We start from the raw sequence: 16,239 nt of genomic DNA, 5'->3' as shown, positions 1-16,239 counted from the left end.
ATACCAGGATACCTGGTTAAGGAACTAGAAAATGTTAAGTCCTCTTCTCTAGAGCTGAAGGAAAAATTCACACACAACTCTCCCCCCCCCCCCCCCCCCCCCGAAAAATGTAGATACGGGGATACTAAAACATTTTGCAAATTTGTGTCAGTTTTGTCAAATCATTCTGTTTGGAAAACAAAACCAAATTCAGAAAAAAAAATCAAAATGTAATTTTTCTGTTCAAAATAACTTTTGTTTAAAAACCTTCCTTTAAATGTATGTTTTAAAATATAAAAAATGTGGCCAAATGATCGAGATTAAAACAAAACATTTTAGTCAACTGATTTTTTTTAAAAGTTTTTGTTTCAATGGAAATTTTGAAAAATTGCATTTTTGATTTGACTCAAAACAATTTGAACAGATTTTTTTGTTTTGAATTGCCAGCGAGTCAAAGAATTGTTATTCACCCACCCTTACTCAGTATCCACTTCTCTGGTGTCCAGTAGATCAAGTGAAGGTGCTAGTTCCAGCGTGTCTCAAGAGAAAGATGTTGGGGATGTCTCTATAATTAAATTTGGGTTAGTTCAAGTCTTTCCATCCCAGCTCTAGAGAACAGCCAGTACCATTGTCACCATGTATCCTTATAGACTCTCAGCTGTATCAGGGTAGTGCAGTCCAGCATTGCCAGTATTTGAGCTGCAGGGATTTTAGGAGAATATAACTTTCTAGTTGAACTAGCAAAGGATAAAATAAAATGTACGTTCAAGGACTAGATAATGGGAGATAGAACCTCTGATCTCTAGGTTGCCAGTTCAAACCCAGAAACTGAAAGCTCTTTCGATCTGCAAGATCATTGTCCTAGAGAGTTTCAGTCCTGCTGCTGGTGTCTCCATGGGCACACCACGGTGTGCTCTCTGGCTGGTGTGTGTAGAAGGCAGAATTGAATGGGCAATAGGAAAACAGAACTGCCCTCTGCCTTGCTGAGGAGGGTGCTTCTGGAGCAGCCTGAGTCAATAAGTGTTGTTGCCGTCCATGCTGGGCTTGCAGTTCCCTGGGTAAATACAAGTCTTCAGTCTCCCTGGCGGCCAATCCCACGCCGCTCTCAGGGTTCACCCATGATGAGAAATAAAACATTAAGAACAGAGCAGCATGTGAGCCTGGTGGCTTTGAACCAGGGGGATGGCATCAGAGAAAGCAGCGAGGAGTCCTGTGGCACCTTATCGACTAACTGAAGTGTTGGAGCAATAAGCTTTCGTGGGCAAAGACCCACTTCGTCTGACGCATGTCATCTGACGAAGTGGGTCTTTGCCCACGAAAGCTTATGCTCCAACACTTCGGTTAGTCTATAAGGTGCCACGGGACTCCTCGCCGCTTTTGCAGATTCAGACTAACACGGCTACCCCTCTGATACTTGGCATCAGAGAAGTACACATTGGCCCATCCACAGCAGGGGCAACTGCCCCAGGGCTCCCAGCGGCTGGAGCCTGGGCCCATTAAATCACCACCAGAGCCCTAAGCAGTGTGCTCTGGGCAGTGCTGAAGGGCTGGTGGGTGGAGACTAGCTCCCAGCCCCGCCCCTTTCACTAGAGGCCCCGCCCCTTCCAGGAGCGTGGAGCTGAGCCCTTCCCCATTTTGCCCTGGGACCTGGCAATTCTGTCAGCTCCCCTGAGAGTGCGGCTGTCTGTTCCCGGGGCTGTGCTTGCAGCCTTTTGTGTTGAAGACTGTGTGTATTAACCAGGTGGTTGGTGAGAAAGGGGGAGGGGGGGCTTGAGTCATGCTCTCAGAGCATCTACAACAAGGCTGTTTCTGGGGCGATGGCGCTGGTGCTGGGCTGGAGAGAGAGCCGCTGAATTCCCCTGCAGCGGTCGGTGCTGCGGGTACAGTGGTGTGAGGGAGGAAGTAGAATGGACTGCGCTGGACTATAGAGAGCTGAGCAGCCTGGACATATCCTCTGCCCCCAGCCCACACACCAACTGTAAAGAAACGGATGCTACAAGGGGGACTGTGTCACGGCACAACATTAAAAGTTGAAAAATGACCCGTTTCATCACCCCTACCACACGTTGGTCATGCAGCTGTCAGGGGATTAAAAAAAAAAAATCTGCTATTTCCTTGCACACAGAGACAAGGTTAGTTCCAAACCCATCAGAAAAACATTCCACAGGAAGCCAAACAGGACACGACCACACAAAACACAGCTGGGACTGGAAAGGAAGGGGAAATACAAAAAGGGAGGCTAGCGTTGGTGTAGATTTGGGATTTGTGCAAGACTCTTGTAGATGGGGCGCTTACCAGAAGCTGAGATTTTGTCACGACAGGGAAAGGCTAGGAGCAAATGTTAAATTATCATGGAGAAAGGCATGTTGTTTGGGAAGATCAAGACATGCGAAGCTAGAACCCAGGTCCAGCTCTATGACAGAATTGTCCCCACGCAATGCGATGACCTGTCATCTCCCATGCTGGCTGGTCCACAACATTAGTAAACCTGTTGCCGCTGTGGCCAAAGGAAGCCGATCTTTTAGCTCAGGCAGCAGCGCTTCATGCTTTTAGATCCAGAGGCCCCAGGTTCTATCCCCACTGCTGACAACCTACCCAGGGACATTGCATTAGGTATATGTATTACACCTGCTCTGAGCAGGGTTTGATGACATGAGATGAAATCCCAGCCCCGTGAGAGTCTATGGCAATTCCAACAGGGCCAGCGTTTCACTCACAGTGCGTAAAACGCTGGCCTGGTTACGCCAGGACCTCCAGTGTTGGTACCGTGGGTGGAGTTAAGCTGGAGATAGCAACGGTGGAAAGTCACTCTAGAATTTCCCATGTTGGCAAGACAACTGTCAGACGCCCAGTCTTTGGTAACCAGTGCCTCTTGACTCTCCTCTCCGCTCTTATCTCCATGTTAAAAAATCTCAGAGGAGTTGGTGTGTTAGTCTGTAACTTTAAAAATGACGAGTGGTTCTGTGGCACCTGAGAGACTGTCCAAAATATAGAGTCATGAGCTTTCGTGGGCAAAACCCGCTTCCTCAGACGTACTGGGTTTTCCCCATAGAATTCTATATATTTTGGTTAGTCTCCAATTGCCTCAGGACCACGTGTTGTTTTCTTGTCTCTGTGGATACCTTCCCCAATATGCTTTTCCGTTCCTTTTGTTGTGCCCTACGAAGCTGTTTCCCCAGATGTCCTTCTCCTCTGATGGCAAGAGAAGAATTGCACAAGAGACGGCCATTGTAGGTTTTCAAAGGGCATTCAGGCTCATGGTCACTGCTTTGGAGAGATCTCAGTTCCTGTATTTCCTGTATCACTTTTTCTTCTTTCCCTTTTGGGGGCATAACTACAGCCAGAGTTTTCTTCCAATCCCCACAGTCACATATAAGAGGATGATGCTACTGCAAAAGAATTATCCGAGCAGGAAGTGTCAGTGTGAATACAGCATGTTTTCTGCCTTTAAAGAGATAAGGCACTTTCTAGCATTCCCTCTTACCCTTATTTCTCTCTCAACCAAATATGAATTAGTAGCCTATTTAATATGGATCTGTTTTTGTTGTGCTAGCCAATACCATTATGCTAGCCAGATAATATAAATAAGCTAGGTCATTGCTTAGAAGAGGAGCACCATACATATATATACATACACACACACATGCCCCAAAAGCATATAATAACATAAATACCTGTGTATGTCTAGACCCGTGTAGGTCACCACCCTGTCGATCGCGATCAACTGGTCGATTGCGAGAGCTCAACCAGTCAATCGCGAGTCATTTGCCCCCCCCCCATTTCCCTCCACACCCAAGAGGGGAGTCCCTAGATGAGGGGTGTGCCGGTAGGGGGGAGTTGTCCCCGGAGGAGGTGTGCACTGGAGCTGTTTTGCTCTGTGGGGGAGAGGGGGAGTTGTCCCCGAGGAGGCGGGTGCGGGGGATTCCCTGCCCCCAGCAATACCCTGTCCCCTGCCCCCACTGGCACCCTGTCCCCTGCTGCAGAACTCTGTCCCCTGCCCCCCTGGCACCCTGTCCCCTCTCCCCTGTCCCCCACTGGCACCCTGCCCTCTGTCCCCTGTCCCCACTGGCACCCTGCCCCCAACCCAGAACTCTGTCCCCTGCCCCCACTGACACCCTGCCCCAGCACCCACTAGCACCCTTCCCCAGTACCATATCCCCTGCTCCCACCAGCACAGTTGGGGCCATATTAGTGAGGCTTGGGGAGGGGGGTTACTTTTTTTTTTGCATCTCACTTGTGTGGCCCCCAATTGACTTTTCTGTGGGTCAGTGACCCCTGACTCGAAACAGATTCCCTGCCCTTCTCAGAAATAAAGACAATGCAGAAACATTTTGAGTTTGACATAGTATTTTGTTTAAAAATGAAGCCTGGACAACAAACCCCGAGTTGGGGCCAAGCCTCCAGCTGGCCACAGCATTATAACACTTCTGCACGACCCTCCCTCCCGCCCAGACCCTAGATCTGAGCCTATCATACACTGGTCCCCCCCTGCCCTGAGCCCCTCACATACCCCAACCCAAATTCCTGCACCTTCACATCCACAAGCCTGTGGCTTGCTTAGTACCTCAACCCACCATCTGACCCCAACACTCCCCAGCCTGGAGCCCCCTCCCTGAGCCAACGTCCCCTTCTACACCTCCTCCTGCATCCAAATTTCCTCCCAGAGCTTGCACCTCTCACCCCTTCCCACACCCAAATCCCTCATTCCCACCCCAGAGCCCACACATCCTGTCTCAACCCAGTGAGAGTACGACTAGACTGCAGGAGTTTTTCCGGGATTCCGGAGATATCCCAGAAAAACTCTTCTGCATCCAGGGACACATTTGTTCTTCCGCTTTTTTTAGTGGAAGAGCAAACATGTTCTTTTGGTATCCCCTGTATTCCTCATTCCACGAGGAATAAGGGGGCTTCCGAAAGAAGGGGTTTTTCTGACATTTGGTCCAGTCTAGACAGGCCAAATGTTGGAAAAACCTCTTCTTACAGAAGAATCGGGGGAAAAAACCCAGCAGTGTAGGGTGTGTAAGGGCTGGGGATAGCAAGTGATGGAGAGGAGAATAGAGAGGGCAGGGCGTCAAGGAAGGGGTGGGGTTTTGGGGGAAGGATGGGGCAGTAGATCTTGGCTTGTTCTGACATTTAAAAAGTGATCTTGGGTGTAAAAAGGTTGGGGACTGCTGGAGTGTAGACACAGAACAAAGACAGGAAATCTTATTTCATGCTGCAACTCATCCTGTGGCTGTTAGATGCTGTGTAGTGCCATGACAGTAACCCTCTCCATCCCTCTCCTATACATACACACAAAGGGGACAGTGGACAAACCGATTGAAATGGCCCGTCTGTGCCAAGAGTCCATGTTGATTTTAAAATTCTCCAAGTAGCAGGGCCAAATCCATCCCATTTTATCTTTCTGCAGAGCCCAATCCATCAGTAGAGTTTCTCAGCAGCACGTACATTTACCCACATGGGACTGGGACATAAACACAGGTAGGACAGGCATGTAGCTATTTATTTCCGCAGAAATCTCTCTCTTTTTCAGGTCCATGTCATCCTGAATGTGGCAACAAAGGCTGCGATGGTCCTAATGCAGATCAGTGCTGGAACTGCGTCCATTATAGTCTTGGAAATGGTAAAACTGGCAGGTACTGTTGTTGTTCATGTGCATGACAAGCAGTGGCCCCTTTGTGCTGAGAGCTGAGCGTGCTCATGATGAGAGACCGTCCCTGCCCAAATAGTCTGCCATCTAAACAGATAAAGAATGTTAGTGCGGGAGCATGACCGAGACACAGAGACAGTCAATTGCCTGAGGTCTCACGTGGAGTTTGTAACAAAGCTGGAACTTGAACCTTGTCCCCCTGCATCCTAGCTGAGTGCAACAACCACCTGGGCATTGTTTCATTCTGAAGTTAATGCTCTAGTTCACTCAAATATCAGCCGAAACAGAAGCCCGCTACTGATCTGTTAATAGAATGACAAGCCAGCTGCCTGGAGTGGGGGTGTGGGGGAAGGATGGTCTTGTGATGGAGGCAGAGCAGCAGGGCTTAGGAGATCTGGCATTTCTTTCTGCTTCTGCCACCGGTGACCTTGGGCAAGTCATTTAATCCTTCCCAGCGCCACCTGTCAAAGGAGAATGATGGTACTTCCCAGCCTTCTGGGGGGTTGCTAACGTTTTGATGCTGCTCTGATCTTGCGATGGAACTGGAAAACAAAATGCAGCGCAGATTGCTGGTTACTGAAATGTCTTTCCATCTGACTAGTGTTTGAGGGCTTACGTAGCATGTTACATCTAATTATTATAACATCCTTTGGGTGCATGCTTGGCTGAATGAACTGTCTCACATAGACTAGATTCTACAGTGAATTTGGCACGAATTGGCAACCAATCTGCTAGGGACAGAATGGGCACAGAAAGAGCTACTATTTCACCCTTCATGGGCCCCTCCAGAGCAGGAAAGAGGTACCCCAGGCAGGGCCAACTAGAGAAGCACACTCTGGCACTTCTTTCCTGTGCTCTGCCTGTCTTATGGATAAATGGAGGACTTCCTCCCACCAGGCTGTTGATTGTTGATCTGGCTCTCAGATTCCTGTGACAGTGTACTTTAAGTGACAGAGAAAGGGAGAGTGATGAGATTCCGGCTCTAAACTGGGACATGGGCAGCATAAGGAAGATACGAGGTATGATTTGCAAAAGTCCTTAGGGGTATGTCTACACTACCCCGCTAGTTCGAACTAGCGGGGTAATGTAGGCATACCGCACTTGCAAATGAAGCCCGGGATTTGAATTTCCCGGGCTTCATTTGCATAAGCCGAACTAGTTACTCCGTGCCGCGTGTAGCCGCACGGCACGGGGTTCGAACTAGCCGGGATTTAAAAATGGCGGCGCCCGGCTTATGCAAATGAAGCCCGGGAAATTCAAATCCCGGGCTTCATTTGCAAGTGCGGTATCCCTACATTACCCTCCTAGTTCGAATTAGGAGGGTAGTGTAGACATACCCCAGGTGACTTAGAAGTCTTGGTCCCATTTTCAAAAGGCACTGAGGGCTAATTCCCCTTGACTTCCCAGGAGACTTTGGCCCGCCTAAATGAGTTGAAAATGGGGTGTTGGCTCCTAAATCACTTTGGCTCCTTTGAAAGTTTTGTCCATAGAAATAATTATCACGTCAGTGTGTGTTCACCTTAGGGAAACCGTCGAACCTTTGAATCCCATGCTATTGATGGGAGAGGTTTTACAGCCCATTCCTAACAACTGAAATTCAGTTTAAATCTTGATAAGGAAGAATACAGGTGAGTAGATTGTTTTAAAGGATGAAATGATCTAGTAATTCTGCAAGTGAAAGTACTGATGAGGGCAGCCATTGGGTAGGATGACTGGCGTGCAGACACCACTCCACTGATACAATCAAGAGGGTGCTGGAGTTAATTACATAAGCAGCATTTCTTTACAGTAAATACCAAATGAGAACCAAGCACTTGCATTGGTAAACACCAGACGTAATGAGCTGAGAATACTGTACCTTTTGCGAACTGGGATGCATGCTCTCTTGCTTTTCAAATGTATAAATGTGCATCTGTTTAATTTATACTTGGTAGTATAATCCTTGGAAGGCAGAATACATCATATTGCCATAACGCCTTGAAGTCCTGACACCTAAATCTTCTCTCGAATTGATTGTCTGGAAGTGCTAACACCTAAATTGCCTCTTAGATTGATTTAGATCTCACATAAAATGATTGCATTCTATGAGTGGGTTATGGCAACTTGTATTTTACAAAGCAATCCCACCTGAATATCTAATTCCACAAAGATGATGCTAAGACAGTATCAAATATCCATTTTTTCCCCAAACACCTGTAATTTGGTGGAATCACAGAATGATAGGACTGGAAGGGACCTCAAGCAGCCATCAAGTCCAGTCCCCTGCCCTCATGGCAGGACCAAGGAATGACTCGGCAGAAACAAACACATAGGTGTGATTAGCAAGGGATTTCCTAAACATCAAAGAAAGGAGCAACAAAAATCTCTTTTAACTTGAGATTCAGTCTAGTCCTAATATAATTTATATTGCCTTAATGACTAGCAGCCTCAGTCACAGAGCAGGAGCTAGGGTCTGTACAAAGAACCAAAAGATGATCCATGGCAAAGACATGACTCAGTATTAAATAAGGATCATAGAGGGATACAGAGAAGTAGACAGAAGAAAATAAGGAAACAATGCCTGATGCTTTTCCAAAGGCTTTCTTCCATCTCCATCTCCTACAGAGTTTATTTCTAGGCCTTCCCCTGAGCCCCAGGGCAGGAGAAAAGAAAAGCTGAGTTGAGAGTGATGAAATATAGGTGACAGATATCAGACACATACACTCCTGAAAGACACTTAGGGTACGTCTACACTTTTTCCCTAGTTCGATCTAGGGATGCAAATGTAGGCGACCGAAATTGCTAATGAAGCGGGGATTTAAATATCCTGCGCTTCATTAGCATGATCTAACCGGTGCGTTACTCTGCTCAACAGCTGATTCGAACCAGGAAGTGCGCACCGGAATGCGTTAGTTCGAACCAAACCCCTTGGTTCCAATTAATATTTACTCCTCATTTTTTGAGGAGTAACATTAGTTCGAACCAAGGGGTTTGGTTCAAATTAATGCATCCCGGCACACACTTTCTGGCTCGAATCAGCTGTTGAGCAGAGTAACGCGCCAGCGAGATCATGCTAATAATGCAGTAATGTGGGACAGAGCAAGAAACAATGCACAGTGCCTCTTCCAAAACTGGACTGATAAATCCCCGCTTCATTAGCAATTTCGGTAGCCTACATTTGCATCCCTAGTTCGAACTAGGGAGTAAGTGTAGATGTACCCTTAGATACCATGATGATGAAGGCACCTTAAGCTATGTAGAATAGAAAGTTTAGCCCCTTGCTTGCTGTCTACTTCTTGGATTTATCACTCTACTTTTTTTTGCCTTACAATGAAATCTCTTTATCGTATGCAGTTGTTGGGCCAATTGGTGTCCTCCGCTCTTGTTGACTTCACAGGATGCATTTGGCAGACGTGAGCCCTAAGACATTCGTTATATGTCTGCTTTGTTTAAATTCTTCTCCAGGCTGTGTGTGAGCTCATGCCCTCCTGGGTATTTTGGGGACAACTCAAGTGGGAAATGCCGAAGATGCCAGAAGGGGTGCGAAACCTGTACAGGCAAGGGCCGGAATCAATGTACATCTTGCCGCCGTGGTTTCTATCACCACCAGGAAACACACATGTGTGTGGCGTTGTGTCCAGCTGGGTTTTACTCAGATGAAAGTAAGGATGTGACCCATTTACAGATTGGCGCATGAGAATGTGGGGGGTATTTTATTTCCCCAAGTGAACGTGAATGGAAGAATTTAAGAAATAGAAATGTCAGGGTGGAGGCCATATGATGAGCCCTGGAATCGGCATCTTGCTAGGCAGATCTCCACTGCAGTAAAGTTGTCATTGCTACTAGTAATGAGAACCAGAATGCTGCAGTAATATGGGACAGAGCAAGAAACAATGCACAGTGCCTCTTCCAAAACTGGACTGATCCTCATTAATAGGCACTTGGTGATAAACCGCCCCAATGCTTCACAAGCATGACATCCTCACACTGTATCACTGTCTTATAATCCCTGTTTTACAAGCACAGGAACTACAAGGCCATGGTCAGAGTCGTTAACTGTCAAATGTGCCCAGTAAGGTTTTCATTTTGGGGTGCCCAACACCAGACACTTAAAACCTGACTCCAGCAGACTTCAGCCAGAGCAGTGGATACTGAAAAACATCTCCAAAAGTTCCAGCCACACAGCCAATCTGAGGCTGAGCCTGGATGAAATTCTCCCAGCTCCATGCTTAGGGGAGAAGGTTAGAAGATGCCTACAATATGTTAAGAACCAAATTTCCATTGAAAGCCAATGAGAGTTAGGACACTGCAAAATGAGTTGATCTACTGTATGTCGGCATACAGCTGCGGCAGTAAGTACATCATTTGTGTGTGTCTACACTTTGCTCCTGGTGTTGGTGGGCTCCCAGCAGGAGCACTTCTATCGATTGTACTGTGGGGCGTTGTGGGAAGGCCCTGAAAGCCAGGAACAGTCGACATAAGCAACACAGTCTCTACATTGACGCTGACACTGCGTCGAGCTAACTACATCAACCTTGGCTCTGCTGCTTGTGGAGATGGAGTTATTAAGCTAGTGTAGTTGGCCTGATATGTTGGCAGGAGCAAAATTTAAATGTAGACCAAGAGTGGGCAATAAGCTGGCTGCTTTCCACGGCTTCCATTGGCCAGGAATGGTGATCTATGGCCAACGGGAGCTGAAGTCGCCCAGACCTGTGGAAGCGCAGGTAAATACAGCAGCAGCCCACCAGGGGTTATCCCTAGTGAACCGGATCCAGCCTATGGGCCAGTTATTGCTCCCCATTGATGTAGACACTTCCTCAATTACATTGACAAAAACAGCCTTGTGTCGACCTAACTCTCGCGCAGACCACATTGAATCACTTAACGTACTTAGATACCTTCGGAAAATGCCACCTTTACTCATTTCAAATGTGGCTGCTGTTCAATATGTATTTTTCTCATTATCCCACCTGTCTTGGTAAGGTGTTTTGCTTTGGATCATTTGTAAGGGAGGGGGCAGAGAAAGAAAAGAAGCAACTGATGCTAGCCACTGGATAGAGAGAAGAGGGGAATTTAAACCAAAGGGATATTTCCTGCAATTCCATTGTAAATGCTCAGAGGGCCTGACAGCCACCACAGTCGGGGCCCAGCTCCGCACCCCTGGAAGGGGTGAGGCCAAGGGCAGAAGGAGTGGGGTGGAAGCCAGTCAGTCCTGAGCACCACTTGGGCGATGGAGCTGCCCTCTCCCTGTCCAGCCCTTAAAGCCATGCAAAGCAATGCTACGGAGTCGAAGTAGCAGCAGCGGTAGCCAGGAGCTCTGGACCCCTTTGAAATGCCAAGCCCCGAAGCAATTGCCCCTTTTGCTCCTCGCCCCCTGTCAGTGGGCCTGTAAATGCCACTTCCTCCATCATATTAAAGGTCACCTTTTTATTCTAATGGCTGGAAGTGTCATTCCTCGCCCAGCCCTTCCTGCCAGAACTCGCTTTAGTGCCATTGTTTCTGCAATGACGTAGCCAGAGGCTACATTTTAGTGACCATTTTAGTCTGTGGGTCAGAATAGGAATGCTGGATCCAGCATGGATTGATATCTGTCTGTACTTCATGTATCCACGAGGCCCCATCAGCACAAAACACCCCACTGAAGCCAATGGGAGCTTTGCCAGAGAGAGGACAGGAGAGCTCAATCCAAGAAAGGCTCCCATTGACTTGAATGAGAGTTGGACTGGGCTCATTGCATGTGTAGGAACCCGCCCCAATATGTGCCGCTGCTGGCCTGTCAAAATGTATGGGGAGATTTTGATATCCACGAGCACATTTTGAACCAGACACATCACAAAACTCCAAGCTCCATTGGCCTACTCAAGTAAGTATTTACTGTGCCCCTGTGGGTTATCCAGACTCTGAACATCACCCATCTCTATGTCCATTTGTAATAGAAAGGGCCCATGTCTGTGAGGAAAATGCTGTTCTACCTCTGTAAGCTGATGCCTGCAAATAGCTGCTGAAATACAGGCAGAGCTGGCCACAGTCTTCACCGGGCAATGGCAAGGGGGGAGGCTCAGCTGTGGGCCTTATGGTGAGGAAGGGGCCTCAGGTGGAAGGGGTGAGTTAAGAGCAGCTGCCCTCAGCACCACCTGGACCACACTGTGTTTCCCCCAGCCAGCCCTCAGTGCCACCCAACCATGCTGAGTGGGGCTCCGGTGACAATTTAAAGGGCCAGGAGTTCCGGCCACTGCTACTGCCACCCTTGTCAGTGGTCCTGGCTGCAGAATTTTTCAACTTGTAAGATCTTTTTTGTGGCTTATGGCTAGCCTGCTGCCTGCATCTCACTGGGCAGATTTCACTGACATGGACTCTTTTTGTTTCCAAAAGGTCAAAAACTCTGTCTTGAATGTCGTGAAAGCTGTAAAAAATGTGCTGATGATCCAGTTAAACGTGTTCTCTGCAAGGATGGCTTCAGGTAAAATCCTTTCAAAACGTTTCTCTCCCTGTTGAACACAGGACAGGGATGTGAAATCTGCACTCTGAAAACTCAAAAAGTGGGATTTAAAAAATAGAATCTCTGTGTTTCAATAACACGGGGAGTGTGACCCAAATTGCAGGCAGCCAGGGAATCCAGAGGTGGGAGCAGTCATTATGTAACAAAGCTCATCATGGAATTGAAAAGCACTAGGTAAATGCCATCCATTTATGTACAGCATTCATCAATGTAGTGTACCAGTGGCAGATTGCATGTATAGATACCAGCAAGAGAGCCTGCTAAGTAGTAATTGTATTGTTGTTATTTTCATTGGTAAAGAAAAAGTCTCATTTTCCCCTCATTTATCCCATAGAAGTCAATACAAAGCCTCCTACTAATGAAATGAGCTTTGGATCAATGAATGACCTTTAGACGCGTGTAAATCTGGAGCAAATCCGTATCAGCCAGTGGTCTCAGTCTAAGTGAGGCTGCCCCATCCTCCCTGGACACCTGAGCCATCTCTCTGGTTTCCCTGAGGAGAATGAAAGAGATCAGGGATGGAGACAGACAGGCAAGAGTGCCCATGTATGTTAGCTGACCACTGAGAAGGGACTGTTTGGGTTATGTCTTTACATTTTCTGCACACTGAGGGCACATCTATACAGCAGGGCTTACCTCGACATCAGCTACGCAAATTGAGCTACGAAATTGCATCACTTACGTCAAAATAGCTTATTTTGAGTTTTGGTGCTGTCTGCGCAGCACTTATTTCAAAACAGAGCATTCGTCCTCCGACTTCCCTTACTTCTTGTACAATGAGGGTTACAGGAGTCAGAGTAAAAAGTCCTCCAGCTTGACAGTATTTCGACATTATGTCAAAATAACTGCCGGCTGTGTAGACACGGACTATGTTGTTTTGAAATAATGTTGCTGTGTAGATGTAGCCTGAGAATGCTTTGCAATAGAGCTATACCGGCAGAGCTTCCTAGTGTTAGATGTGGCTCATGCCAACAAAGGAGGTTTTCTGTTGGTGGAGTAAACACCATCTTCCGTAGGGTTGCCAACCTTCCATAACTGGCCTGAAATCTCCCAGAATCAGCAGCAATTTCTCAATGGCTACTGGAAGCAATCCTGGAGATTTTAACAGGATGTTTTAAGAAAATGACATTAGGTCATGCTGGAGGAAAAACATTTCCTGGGACCACTTGGATCAGAGTGGGCAATGCTAGCTTTCCATGCTGACATTCGTTATGTGGACAGAAGCATTCCGCCGTAGGGTTTTTGCTGGCCTAGCTGTATTGGCTAGTGGTATGGTTTCCCTCCCCTGACCAACACAACTGTGCCATGAACACTTTGTAGTGGAGGTCTGGCCTCAGTCTGCTAACAGGCGTGATGTGATCTGTCATGCTCACGTCACAACTGGTCCAGCCTGTTAAGGCCCATGGGAGTAAGAACTAGGCCTGCTGTCTATGGATGGGCCTATCCCTGCCAGCTGCCAAGCACTCTGTCCCAGATGAAGCTCACCGGGAGCTCAGCTCCTTGCAGCTCAGGGCCCCTGTATCGACAATCTGTTTTCTGGTTTTTACTGGCTCTTTCATCCCCTTACTGCTGGCTGATGTTATCCCCTGGCTGGGTTTGTTGGTAAGCTGGGGTGGGAGGACATATAAAAAGAAAAAAAAAGGGCAAAGAAAAATATTTACACTGAATATTATACAACATACGGTTTCCACAGGAGCCTCAGCCAGAACCATTGGAACCTTCCCCAGGTCAGCACGTACCACGCAGCTGCTTTTTCAAAACAAGGGATGTTTACCCAGTGACAGCAGTAATTGGGTTGACCCTATAAATATCTACTTTGAGTGTATTTAAAATTCATATTGTAAATACAAAGGTCCCTTATTTAGGCCTAATTTAAACAGGAAATTTTCACCGTTGATACCAATATAGCTATACCAGGCTAGCTGTACAGCTCTAGTTATACCGGTACCAAAACACACAGGTGCACTCTTCTTCCCATATGAGTGGCTTTATTTCTTCAGGTAGGTAGGTTACATTTACCCTTCCCAAGTGACATAATCTAACCTGCAAAATGTCAGGCTTAGGCTAAGTCTACACTGCACCTTTATTGGCTGCAACTTTCCGGCTCTGGGGTGTGAGAGAACACCCCTCCCACACACACACCCAAGCGCAGCAAGTTACAGTGCTGTAAAGCGCCAGTGTAAACAGACTCCTAGCATTGAGAACGTGGTCCCCTTGTGGAGGTGGTTTACCTAGTGTTCGTGCCGTAGGCCATACTTTCACTTTAAAGTGCTGTAGACAAAGTCTTAGACTGGAATCGGTATTCCCATGGAGGTGAGGGGGTGTTATGCTGACATAACTATCAGAGGGATAGCTGTATTAGTCTGAATCTGCAAGAACAACAGTATAAGGTACTTACGGAGGGAAAGCCAGAGTTTCAGCCCATGGGAAACCAGACTCCACTCCCCCAGTCCGCAATTACATCAAGATGGGTTCTCTGCGTGCTCCTATCGCTTCATCCTTCCATGATGGCCTCTCCGAAGCAGCCTCGGGGGGAACCACTGCACCGCACTGGGCAGCGTCCCAGGCAGGCTTTGTGGCTAGAGCCAGAAGGGGAAAGACTCTGGCTCCACCTCTTCTCCTCTAGCTCAGCTGTTGGGCCCTTACCTCTCCCCCCTCGGCATTTTAGTGAGGGACATGTGATCATGTGTGTCCCTCCCATACATCGACTTCGGAGATGACATACATTAAAGCAACCCTGCGGTGGCTCTAAGTTGCACTAGGCCCATCCCTACAAGGAGGGGAGGTAGAAAGGCAGCTTAGAGTCACCTCTGTCTCCTCTTACCCCCACCGCACTGGGGCGGAGTTGAGTCCTCCTGAGGACTGAGAGGGAGGGTTCATTTTCAGAAGTGTCTGAGGAAGGCCAAGTGCCACAGTGAAAAAAATCTCCTCCCAAAAAGCAAATGTTGCTGCCCGTGGAACGAGGAGTACAGATAGTTCGGAATGGCTACGTAGTTCGAACTATCTAGCCCGTGCCGCGTGTAGCCGCGCGGCACGGGGTTCGCACTAGCCGGCTTTTAAAAATGGCGGCGCCGGCTTTATGCTAATGAAGCCCGGGAAATTCAAATCCCGGGCTTCATTAGCAAGTTCGGTATGCATACAATACCCCCCTAGTTCGAACGAGCGGGGTAGTGTAGACATACCCCCATTGAGTAACCCCGCCCTGCACATGGCTCCCTATTGATTCCAGTCGGCATAAGCACAGTGTCAGAGCTGGTCTTCTCCACATGGTGAGCATGGCTGGCAGGATCTGAACTCGGAGCATTGGCACCTGGGCTGTTTCAAACCACAGTTGCGTTAGGGTCCGTATAATGGCCCCCAAACATGCGAGTGATACAGTTTAGATTGAATCCACTCTACTTAGTGCAGCGTCCACAGCTGCTACATCGCCCAACCCGTCTTTCCTGGAGGCAGGGCCCTGCTCTGCTCGGCAGAGAGTGAAGCCATGGTACAACTGCACGTCTTCAGTAGGGTTGCCAGATGGTCCCCCAAAGAATACTGGACACGCAGTATTTTGGTCAAGCAAAAAAAAACCAAAACAAAACCCCAACACAGGCTAAAAATGTTTGTCAAGCAAAAAAAAGGGGGGGGGAGGGGAGTGCAGGATAATAAGTACTGCCTCTCCCAGCCCCTCGCCCCGCCCCTTCTGATGGGTCCAGACCGCCGATCGTGGCCCCACCTTCCAGCTTGGACTCCCTGGCTCCCAGCGCCAATTGCGGCCCAACCTGGAAGTCCTCTGCGGCCCAACTCTGGGCGCATCAGAAGCGGGGGGACGGGGCAGTGGGGGGAGTGGCTGGGAGTCCCAGCCACTCCCCCTGCCCCCACTAGGCTTCTGATGTGCCAAGAGCAGGATCGCAGCTCTGCCTTCCATCCACTCCCCCCGCCCATGCCAGGCTTCCGTCCAGTGCGCAGCCAGAAAAGTCAGAGAATACCGGACATATTGTCTGATTTTTTTTTTACCAAACAAAGAGCACAAATACTGGACTGCCCAGTAGAATACCGGACACCTCACAACTCTAGTCAGCCCTCTATCCTTGGAAGATGCAGTGCAGGGGTTGAGGCCACAAGGTGATCCCCGTACTCGTACGAGAGA

The 16,239-nt window shown here is 48.2% G+C and overlaps 1 protein-coding gene across 2 annotated transcripts in view; it reads left to right on the top strand.

Moving 5' to 3' along the window:
• The window catches only part of PCSK6 (proprotein convertase subtilisin/kexin type 6), a 160,889-nt gene that overhangs the window by 128,653 nt on the left and 15,997 nt on the right, over nucleotides 1–16,239 (top strand). For both annotated transcript variants that reach the window (XM_075896922.2, XM_075896921.2), the window contains exons 15-17: nucleotides 5,513–5,615; nucleotides 9,074–9,270; nucleotides 11,981–12,068. In XM_075896922.2, the coding sequence (XP_075753037.2) occupies nucleotides 5,513–5,615; nucleotides 9,074–9,270; nucleotides 11,981–12,068 (388 nt within the window). The remainder of the gene's footprint in view (nucleotides 1–5,512; nucleotides 5,616–9,073; nucleotides 9,271–11,980; nucleotides 12,069–16,239) is intronic.

The sequence above is a fragment of the Pelodiscus sinensis genome, chromosome 14 (genome assembly GCF_052426305.1).
Source record: "Pelodiscus sinensis isolate ZL-2025 chromosome 14, ASM5242630v1, whole genome shotgun sequence".
In the NCBI taxonomy this organism is placed as follows: Eukaryota; Metazoa; Chordata; order Testudines; family Trionychidae; genus Pelodiscus; species Pelodiscus sinensis.
This window is presented reverse-complemented; position numbering and strand designations above follow the sequence as displayed.